Source organism: Typopeltis vanoorti, chromosome 10 (genome assembly GCF_054136105.1).
Source record: "Typopeltis vanoorti isolate ZY-2024b chromosome 10, IOZ_Tvanoo_1.0, whole genome shotgun sequence".
NCBI lineage: Eukaryota > Metazoa > Arthropoda > Arachnida > Uropygi > Thelyphonidae > Typopeltis > Typopeltis vanoorti.
In genome coordinates, this window is record NC_143558.1 from 74,943,657 (window position 1) to 74,955,833 (window position 12,177).

Here is a 12,177-nt window from a genome sequence, read left to right on the forward strand (position 1 = left end):
AGTTGAAGTTTGGGGGCACATTGCAAAAGTGGCTAAATCAGCTCATCAAATCACTTGGTTACTGAAAAATACTTTGACGAGCAGAGATAAGCAAGTTATTGTTCCTCTGCATTGAATCTTGATAAGACCCCATCTTGACTACTGTGCCCAGATTTGGGCGCCAGGGTTTCTTCTTGATCAGGAGGAGGTGGAGAGGATCCAGAGACGAGCGACCAAGATGATAACAGGCCTATGGAATGAACCTTATGAGAACAGGTTGAAGATTTGTGGGTTGCAGAAATTGGTTGATAGGCAGAAAAGGGTGATATGATTGAGACATTCAAATTACTGAAAGGTTTCTAAGATTAATTCAGAGGATATTTTTGAGAACAGGACTGTTGGTGGGAGGACTAGGGGGCCATCCATGGAAACTGGGCAAGAGTGTGGTTATCAAGGGTGTTAGAACTAGGTTTTTTACTTGGAAAGTTGTAAATGAGTGGAATAAGCTGTCAGAGTCTGTTGTGGGTGCCATGACTGTGAATGAGTTCAAGGCAAAGTATGATAGATACTGTGTGAATGTCGAATAGTTGTGATGGACATGATGTTTAGGGCCTCCCTCGATGAGTCTAAGAACTCCTTGGAGTTGCCCGTAATAATAATAATAATATATATATATACACACACGCATACATACACAGTTACACCCTGAGTAAGGTAACACGCGACTTATGTAAATTCGCAGTTAATAAATAATAAATCTACTAGCACGTATGAACACGTTTGCGGCTTTGCGCAGGTGTGTCTTTGACAGCCTTATTGCAGTACAGTAGTAGATGCCTCACGTGGTTAGCTCAGTCACTTGTTATCACTGCTAGTTTCGCTGTTTTTTAACCATTAAAATGGAACGCAAACACAAAACCAAATGAGCTGGTAATAAATATAAAAAAAGAAAGGTCTGCTGTTACTTTAGAAAAAAAGTTGAAAATAATTCGTATGTATGAATGTGGGAAAATTCTATCAACAATAGCTCGGAAATAAATCAATCTATTTCGACAATGAATACAATAGTGAAGGATAAAGTTCGCATTGTTGAAAGCACGAAAGGTGTGGTAGCGTTGAAGGGCACAATTATTACCAAGAACAGGCTGGACTCAATATCAGAGATGGAGAAATTGTTGTCTCACTGGATCGATGATCTGACACAGAAGTAGATACCGTTAAGTTTACTGATTATCCAGGAGAAGGCTATGTCCCTATATAAGGATTTAAAAGAGCAGGCCGGCATCACAGATGATGAGAGTACATTTAAAGCTAGTGCTGGATGTTTCGAACAATTCAAGAAACGTACAAATCTGCACAGCATCAAAATCACAGGTGAGGTAGCAAGTGCAGATACAGACATGGCAAGTCGATTTCCTGAACTTTTGGCAGAAATAATTGAGGATTTGGAATATTTGCCTGAGCAAATATTTTATGTCGATGAAACAGCTCTGTTTTGGAAGAGGATGCCAACACAGACATTTATTGCAAAAGAGGAAAAATCTATGCCTGGATTCAAGGTCACAAAAAATCGGATCACTATTATGACTGGCGGCAACATTTCAGGAGACTTAAAACTTAAACTGCTTACAGGTGTACCATTCCCAGAGACTGCACACCTTTAAGAACATTGACGCGAGTATGCTGCCAGTAATCTGAAAATCCAACACCGAGGCTTGGGTTATATGTGCGCTGTTTGGAGACTGGTTCAATAACCACTTCGATCACCAGGTGAAGGAATATTTTGTCGATAAAGGAATCCCGTTTAAAGTGCTTCTCCTACTGGACAATGTTCCCGGTCATCCAGAAGGGTTGGATGATTTTCATTCTGACGTAAAAGTTGTTTACCTTCCTCCTAGAACTACCTCACTACTGCAACCTATGGATCAAGGCGTTATTGCGACCTTTAAAGCCTATTATCTATGGTGTGGATTTTCCCAAGCAGGCCATTGATAGTGTTAAGGGCATTACTCTACATGATTTCTGGAAGAACTATAATATCCTTAACGCTATCAAAAACATCGGGGTGGCTTGGGGTGAAATCAAGCAGACAACAATGAATACTGTGTGGAAGAAACTCTGCTCAGAAATGGTCCATAATTTTAAGCGTTTCACAGAAGGAGAGCAAACAATGATTGATACATATGCTGAGTTGACACAAGAATTATAGCAGGCAACGGAGACACGTGTGTGTGTGTGCAACTGGCACAGCAATTAGAGCTGGAAGTGGATAACGGTTACAGCTCTAATTGCTGTAACCGTTATCCACTTCCAGCTCTATATATATATATATATATTATCTGAACTAATTCAGAAGATGAGGTGTTTCAATTATTGAATAGACGTGTATTTTGAAAATGCCTCCACTATTCCTGTGAAAGATATGTAGTACGCGATTGTCATTTACAGGGCTAATTTAAGATCATAGATGCACTTTTTTAGTAATTATATTAAAGAAAAAGATAATAAAATTAAGTAAATCCTATCATCATTATGAAAATCAGCATAAACTAAATTGCCATCTGCAGCTTCAATACTAGTCATTAACTTTTCTTCCAAAACTAGTATTTTATAACACTAAGAAATTTTAAATTTCATATTTAGTCTTCTTTAATGGGAAAAAAAAAAAAATACATATATATATATAGATATAGATGCATGCTCCCAAAGTGAAATATGTAATTAATTACTTCTTTTGTGAAACATTCTTATATGGGAAACTCTTTCTTTCACATATATCAGTGATGAATTTCGTGTGATTAATTTTCCCGTGATGAATAGTCTTCACTATGAATTTTCCTCGCGATGAATTGCCGACAATCAATTTTCCTGTGATAAACCGTCCGGACACGAGGTATGAGTTGTTATTTTCTTGTGTCGTTGTGTGAGGAAACTGGTTTCTGTTGTTTCCCTTAGTGACTTTAAGGATTGATGAGGAATAGTTTTGGCTTTGTAGAATAAGATTTGCCAAGCTCTGTTTGAGTCTCTGCCTTAACAGATATTTTGTATTTAATGCCAGAAGACCCAATGTTTTAAGGTTAAGAATGTGTGTGAGTGAGTAGAAGGGTCATGATTTTTTAATATACAATTTTATTCTATATTTTGTTTATATATATATATATATATATATATATATATAATACATACCTAAAATACATACTACATACTATATACCTATAATACATACCTAAAATACATACTACATTATAGTGAAACCAAATATATAGGCCTGGGGACAACCTGTAAAATTAGGAGAAAATATATTTACATTATTTAATAGGATTAGTCAACAAACTTTTAGCAATGCATTGTGCTAGGAAAGGCTTTAGATGAAAGTCATTCCAAGAAGAGACTTGATTGAGATCTAAATATTATTAAAAGTGAGGGGTATGAAGAGGGATTTTTCTTAAGGGAAATAGGATGGTGCTGTATTTTGGTAGCATTTAAGTTCACCAAATTATTTCAGAGTATATTGGAGAATTGTAAAGAGAACACTGTTTAAAACATTGGCTATGGAAGATCTTAAAATGAGAAATATTTGAACATTGCATGGTTTGTTCAATGAAGATGATGATTGGAGTGTACTCTCATCAGCAAAATTATACATAAGATGTGAGTTTAGTAGAAGATTATTAATGTAAAGGAAGGAGAGTAGGATGAAAATGCTGCTGATGGGATACCATAGCAGTGATAGAGAAATCCTAAGAAAGGGGGAATTATCCATTATAGAATGCAGTAAACAACCAGGAGAAAATTGACAATCAAATCAGAAAGGGCATGAGGCAAGCCACAGATGGTAATATTTGTTTTCTAATATGTGTGATGATGAATGTTTTCCTTTTAATATTCAATCATCTATTATAGCTGTCAAAACGCCAATTAGTTTTGTCTCCCATGAAAACACCATCTCTGATCTCAGACTCACGTATTTACCTCAGTTCAACGAAACTTTAATCATTATCTATTAGAGATAAAGTCAGAAATTATTCCAAGTATATCCAAAATGCAATTAATAAATCGAACATTATTTATAGTAATTATATACATAACTCATCTACTAACATATAAGGACAAATCATTATATTGTGAATTAAAAAATATTAAGTTACTCGACACGCTTTTTCTCAAATCAGATTGTACAAACAAATGAAGAGGAATGTACATTGAGTTTAACTAAATTTAACAAAACTTATAATGACAAAAATATAGTTGAGCTAGGATATATCCATCCATCTATTTAGTGGACATCATGATGCTGTATAGTCACTCAGCTGTTCAGTTATGTGCCACACCAGTCTTTACCAGGTGTCCTATTGTATGCTTTTCTTGAGGCTTCAACTCTCTGAAGATCAGTCACTTCAGACACACCATCCATCCATCTCATTGTCAGTCTATCCCCTTCCTCTTTTTCTAGAAACTTTACCTTATATTACTGTTTTGAAAGTCCTCCTCTTTCCATCCTTTCAATGTGTCCAAAGTATTTCAACTTTCTTTTGTCAATATTCTTAAGGAACATTAAAGTTCTACTGATCCTTTTTAGTACCTATTTGTTTGACCTCTTTTCAGTATGATAACCTCAACAGCCTTCTGTAACACCATCTCAAAAGCAATAATCCTTTTCCTATCAGACTTCTTTAGGTACCAAGTTTTGCATCCATAAGTCACTGTTGGAAATACAGCATCATACTAATTCATCAAACTGAAATCTATGCATAACATAACGGAAACTCATATATTAGTTTTTACTGTTTTGATCACCAATGAAAACAGGAAATATCAACAGTTCGTTTACTTCAACTGAACAAATTCCTTTAACGAACTGAAAAAATTTCTTTACATACAGCTGTTTGCTGATGATGATGCAAAAATAGGCAGGGTAAGTGGTGAAAGGCAGTACAGAATAATTTGAAAGGATGAATTGCAGGCATATGAAAATAGCTATCAGTTCAATGTTAGTATATGTAAAATCAAACACTTTGGCATAATGAGATATCTGATGTCATATTATATTGATAGGCTAATGTTAGAAGAAACTGATCAGACTAGGGATCTTGATGATTTAATAAATAGGAAGAAGTTGAGTGTCATATAATAAAGATTGCAAATACAACTCAGAAGATAATTGCAGTGCTGAAATGAACCTTGGATAAAATGGAGGTTTTATTTATGAAGTATGTTAATGGCAATGGATATTTACAAGGCCTTGATACAATCTCACTTGGATTATTGTGTGTAGATCTGGTTATTGTTTCCATGGTAATGCTGATATAGTGAAGAGAGTGCAAAAAAAAAGTATTAAAGATAACAGGATTGTGGAATACAAATCATGATGACCAATTGCAAATTTGTGGACTGTAGACACTAGCAAACAGGAGAAGTGGAATAATATATGATTGAGACTTAGAAGGTCATACCAGCAGATGGAATTTTTCATTTTATGAAAGATGGGGAGAGGATGAATGGGAATGCATGGAAGTTGAGAATGAATGCCATGAAGATGGAGATGAGAGCTAGAATTTTCTCTCATAGAGTGGTGTGCGATGGGAACGGATTGCCTTTGGAGGTTGTGAGTGCAGGTAGTATGAATGAATTCAAGTAAAGGTATGACAGCTGGCACGAGTGCTGTGTGGCCTCTCTCAATGAGTTGGTGATTCACTGGAGGTCTCCTTAGTAATTATTATTATTTGGTAACCTCCATGGAGTCAACAGACTCATTGTGGGAGGCCAATGCAACCAGCAACATATCTATCATAATGAGCTTTGAAGTTATTTACACTACTTGCACTCACAACACACTCAGGTAATGCATTCCACTCACTGGCAAACCTTGCATTGCTTCCATCACATGGTACTTAGAAAGTTATTCCACAGAAATTCAACAAATTCATTCTCCTTGTTACTATATCTTCTTTCCAATCCCCACTCCAATAATTAAAATCTCCCATTAGGATCATTTTCTTTTACTTGCCCAACTAATTTGTCTAAACATTTCACAATCAATACTCTCCACATTCTATGTTCTATAATAGCATCCTATTAGATATACTATTTCACTGATCTCATCTTCACCGAACAGCTTCAAAATCTTCACATGTACTAATATTTTCTACTTTGACTGTTGAAGGACATAATTCCTCTGCTACCATTAACAACACTCCCCTCCTCTCTTCATCTTCTTATCCTTTCGGAAAATTCAATATCCCACCTTTTTAAGTCCTGACAGTATATCAACCTCAGTCAACAGGTGTCACGTATGCCAATTATATTTGGGCATACTGATTCAATCAATGCTACAAACTCGGCCATTTTATTTCTGATACTCTGTACATTAGTATACAAGCATAACAATTCTCCAGTCTTTGAGGCCAACCCATCAACACAATCACTTTTTAGTCTCTCTCTCTCTCTCGACTATAGTTCACTTTTCTCTTTGTTCTGACTCCTCATTTCCCTGATCCTGACTCTGATTTTCATTTATATTCTTATCATCCCCACCGTTTTGCACTGCATTACTTTGCTCTGCTATAATCACTTCCTCACCTTTGAATCCATCCTCTTCCTGTCCTTCCACAACTTCTCAACATTTCTCTGATCACCTAATTAGTGGTACTAATTAGGTATGAACCCTGTGTACTCTTAGTAAACAACAATCACTCCAAATGACCAACAGCAAACTCATTCAAATGCATTCCATCAGCTTTGAACCATTCTAACTTCTCTTCGAATTCATTCCATACATTCACAAACTGAACACTCTCCGTTTGACACAATTCAGCCCTCTTGTTATTCAGTATCATTGCTCTCCTTCTCATTACTGTTATACACCCTCTGTCCAAAAAGAAACCGAACTTTTGATAGAAAATAAAACACAGGCCAATTATAATTATTTAAATCATTGATTTCAATCAATATACTCTCCCTCAGCTTCGATACAGCGCTTGGCACAGTCAATTAATTCATTAAATGAGTTTTTTATATCAGTTTTCGAGATACTGTTGAGGGTCGTGGATACTGCCGCTTGAACGTTTTCAATGGTGTCATATCACTTTCCTTTCATCAGCAAATGAAGTCGGGGGAAGAGAAAGAAGTCACAGGATGCTAAATCAAGTGAATATGGTGAGTGATCCAACACACAAACTGTGTTTGCTCAAAAACTGTCTCACAACGTTTGAATGATGAGATGGTGCATTATTGTGCATCACCAGTAACGATCGTTTCAAGGAAGTTTGAGTCCTTTTTGGGCAGTTTTAATGAGGTCCTTGTAGTGTTCAATTCGATACATTTTTTGTTCATACATTTGTGGAGAACAAATCGCGGATTCAATTTATGAAGGCCGAAACTGTCGGTCAAAATGTTGTGCACAGTGTATTTTGGAATCCCCAATTCATCTTTAAATTAATCTCACGGACAATTTCGGGTGGGTTTTCTTTGATGAAATCACGCACTTTTTGGATGTTAACTTCGCTCAGTCCAGTTTTTGGATGGCCCGGCGTTTTGTCGTCCTCAAGAATCTCACAACCACTTTGAAATCGCTTAAACCACTCATAAACTTGAGTATGGGATAAGCATTCATCACCATATGCTTTTTGAAGTATTTAATGCGTTTTGGTAAAACTTTTACCAAGTTTAACACAAAAGTCAATCGCAACTCTCTGTTTGAAAGTCATTTTCCGATCATTCGTCAAAACACATTGTCACTCTTTGCACTATAACTTGGCTTCTAATGAAACAAATATCATAAGCTGTTGACACAACACTAATGAAGGTTGCTGCTTTCGACAACAAAAAGATACAACAGGTGGCAACACTAGTTTCTATTTTCGAAAATTTCAGTTTATTTTTGGATAGAGGGTGTATGAGAGCAACAAATTAACCACTTTCCAAATGACACTATTATCCTTCACTTCCTGCAATAACTTCTTCAAATCCCTTTCCATTCTTTGTCTCACTATTCAAGTCGTTTGTCCCTACCACTAATTCTGATGCCCATTCTGTCCATCTATGGAAGGAATCTAATATTCGTTTTATTGTAAAAACTGTAAAACATGTTTTGTGCACTTTTTACCATGCCTTTAATGATTGAGTCATGCAGGGGGGGGGGGAGAGAACTCATGGCTAATTGTAACATGGTGGTTACGAGATTGCCATTTTTGGCAGAAAGGTTTACATGAATGTATTTCAGAGACAAATCAATTTATTTCATTTACATTAGTTATTTACATTAGTTATGCTCTTCTTTAAATGTTCATATTTCCGTCTCCATACATTTAACATGACTCTTCATTTTCATTGATCGAGCTCTTTGGCATCATTTCTATTACGACTATTGCAAGCACCTCCATCCATTTTCTGATTATTCCTGGTAATACCGTTCTCATTTCTGGAATGTCCTAACCTTTTGTCGCACTTCTCACATACTATAATAAGTTCCTTTTTATTGTTCGATCTAACATTCCATAAATCTTTAATGTTTTTGAATGCATACAAAAAACAATTGTCACATCTTATCCACTGCGAAAGGTCCGAAGAAAAACTTCATCTCTGAGTTGAGACGTTCCATGCTGCTGGCATATGCTTCTATGCTGTCACCATTTTTGTAACATAAACTAGTACTTCTACATTAATCAAGGTAACTGAAGCGAACACTTTTAAAACCACAATACAATGATAATATCCAATCTAACTATCATGCAAAAGCACTATTATACAAATCTTCACAATATAATTTAGGAAAAAAATAAACACTTTTCGTAAAACTGTTCAAATATGCCGCTACTTCTCATCATGACACTAGCTCCATATTAATAAGATGGTGCTAATTAATAATATGGGAATTAATAATATCATCATCATCATCAAATTCCTGCCATGTACCCTCAAGGGGTGTACAGAATATGACAGTACTACATGAAAAATTTACATCATTACTAACTTCCTATCTACAATTTTCCTCCAGATCAGTCTGTTACTTGCCAAGACTCCAATATTATCAGATCTTATATTTCTATCGTCTAAGGCACTTTGTACCGTATCAATACACCTATATCTTGGTCTTCCTCTGGATCATTTTCCTGCCAAACTGGATTAGCAAAACAAGAACACTTGTTTTGCTAATCTTTCCTTGCCCATTTGGTTCAAGTGACCATACCCACTGAGATTAGCTCTGCTAATGCATTCCTGGATGCTGACAATGTCGAGTTCTTTCCTAATATCCTAGTTTTTAATATGATATTGCCATTGATGCCATCTGTTCACACCTCTAATCATTCTCAGGATTCTCATATCTGCAGTCTCTAGTCTTTGGTCAAGTGTTTTACTTCTGACCCAGCTCTCAGATCCATAAGTTAAAACTGGTTTGAATACTGTCTTGTTCAAACCAGTTTTAACTTATGGATCTGAAGTAGTGTTCCGACTAATTTCTCTCTTATTCCATATGAATTTATTCAATTGACTTCCTACTATACCAGCTTTGTTGATTCTGTTGTCTATTTCAATATTTAATTTACCATCTTCAGTAAAAATCGTGCCTAAGTAGGTGAAATGTTTTACTTGTTCCACAGGTTCTCCATTCACAACACAGTTGACATTTTCAACGATTCTGCCTATTTTCATTGTATTTGTCTTTTTATTGCTGACCTTCATACCATATCTATTACAACAGTTATTCAATTTAGTCAGGGAATCTTGCAGACTTGTAGCGGATTTATTGATAAGTATAACATCATCCGCATAAAGCAAAGAGCTGACGTTAACATCTCCAATTTTGATATCATGTCTAATACCACTTTCCTTCATAATGTGATCCATATAGATAATGAATAACAGAGGGGATAATGTACATCCTTGTCTCACACCAGATTTAACATTAAACCATCTTCCTGTACTTCCTTCAATTCTAACTGCTGACTTACAACTCAAATAAAGATTAAGTATTGCTTGACATAATGCCCCATTGACACCATATATCTGTAGCATATTGAATAGTTTCTCTCTTGGCACCTTGTCATATGCCTTTTCCAGATTGACAAAACTTAAATACAGATCCTGATTGTATTCCCATGATTTCTCAACTATTTGTCGTAAAGTAAAGATCTGATCCTGACAGCCTCTATTTGGCCTGAATCCAGCTTGTTCTTCACCCAGCTTTTCTTCCACAATTCTTCTCAACCGTCTCTGAAGTATACTTGCATATATCTTACCAGGAACACTCAGTAGGGAAATACCTCTGTAATTCTCACATTCAGTTTTATTTCCCTTTATATATATGGGTACTATGAGAGCTCTACTTCAATCATCAGGAATTCATTCCTCTGTCCAGGCCTTCAGAACTATGCAGTGCAGCCACTGCAAGACTTTTGTACCACCATACTTCAGCATTTCTGGTTGAATATCATGTGCTCCTGCTGCCTTTCCACATTTCAAGCCTTTGATGACTTTTTCTACTTCAAGTATGGATATGTATTCCTGACTGTATGCCTGTTGAGTGTTTTTTATCACTGTGCTATCACTGTTTGTTTCATTTAGCAATTTCTCAAAGTAATTACTCCATACTTCAAGAATATCTTTTTCTCCAGTTTTCATGTCACCTTTATCATTTCTAACTCCTTTTACAGCACTCTTTCCTCCATTCCTAAGCTTCTTCAACAACCTCCAGAATATTTTGCCACCTTCTTGGTATTTATTTTCTATATTCTTGCCAAAGTCCTCGCATGACTTTTGTTTAGCTAGTTTTACACAGTGTTTAGCATTCTTGCATTTGTCTCTGTATTCTCTAAGAGCACAGCTGACTTATTTGCCAGGAACTTTTGATATGCTTTCTTCTTTTCCTTCACTGCCTCTTTAACTTCCTGTGTCCACCATGGAGTTCTAATTTTTCTATCCTTGCAGACAACTTCACCACATGCCTCTCTGGCTGAATCAATCAGGGATTTCTTCAAGGTTTGCCACTGAATCTCCAAGGTTTGATTCCTGTTCTCAAGCTCTTTCATTTTTTCTTCAATAATCTTTGTGTATTTTAGTCTACAGTTCACATCTGAGAGCTGGTCAACTTTTATTCGCTTTAAAACTTTCTTACATGTTATTCTTTTCAATATGAAATTCAGTTTTATCCTGCTCAAGACTAAATAGTGATCACTTCCAATTTCAAATCCTCTGTACACTCTGGTGTCCTGTACCAGGGAGAAAACATCACTATCAACAATAACATAGTCAATGAGACTTTTCTTATTTCTTGTCTCTTCTCTCCATGTGAATTTGTGCACATTTTTATGTTGGAACATGGTGTTAGTAATAACCAGTCCATGTCTTGAGCAGAAATCCAACAGATATTTGCCATTATTATTAGCTTTGCTCTTTTCTCCAAATTTTCCCAAAATATTTTTTGTATGTCTCACAATCATTTCCTACTCTGCTATTTAGATTCCCAACAAGGACCAACTTTTCCTTTTTCATTGTGTCAGCTGCTTTCTCTAAATCCTCGAAAAATTCCTCCACTTCTACTTTAGTAGAACCTTCTGTGGGTTCTACAAATAAGTCTCATTGTCCAGTTTCCCATTCTGATATTTGCCCACATCACTCTACTCGAGAACTGCCTGTCATTCAAGAAGATTAGCCTCGTATTTAGTGTTGAACACAATGGCTACTCCTCCTTTTCCTTGGTTGTCATTGCCTGAATATAACATTTTGTATTTATTGCTCAGAAAGATATCACCAATTTTTGTCTTTTTTGTTTCAGTCACCCCTATTATGTCAATCTGGTACTTATCTAATTCCTCAGCTAGCTCCATTTCTTTGCCATTCAGGCTTCTTATGTTGATAGTACCGATCTTTAACTTTGGTGATGTTGAGTTGGGGTGTTTTTTCAGATTTGTTCCAGTAGTTGACTTTTCGATGTTCACCCTGGTTCCCTGGTGAAAACAACAGGGGCCTTGTTTAACCAGGCTAATAATATTGTATCCAATGAGATGGCATGCATGGAAGTTGAGGATGAATGCAGTGAAGAAGGAGATGAGAACTAGAATTTTCTCTTATAGAGTGGTATGAATGAATTCAAGTAAAGGTACGAAAGTGACATGTGGCCCTCTTCAATGAGTCGCTGATTCATTGGAGGTTGCCTTAATAATAACAACATCATATCCATTAACAGACTGTATGTATTCA

At 36.1% G+C, this 12,177-nt stretch overlaps 1 protein-coding gene across 5 annotated transcripts in view; it reads right to left on the reverse strand.

Annotated features, from left to right (window-relative positions):
* Positions 1-12,177, reverse strand: part of IFT43 (intraflagellar transport 43) — a 263,776-nt gene that overhangs the window by 24,687 nt on the left and 226,912 nt on the right. Inside the window, exon 10 of one of the 5 annotated variants that reach the window (XM_090399052.1) lies at positions 3,206-3,258. The exons of the other annotated variants lie outside the window; for them this stretch is intronic. Within the exon in view, the coding sequence (XP_090255178.1) occupies positions 3,223-3,258 (36 nt within the window). The 3' untranslated portion in view covers positions 3,206-3,222. The remainder of the gene's footprint in view (positions 1-3,205; positions 3,259-12,177) is intronic. 5 annotated transcript variants of the gene reach the window in all.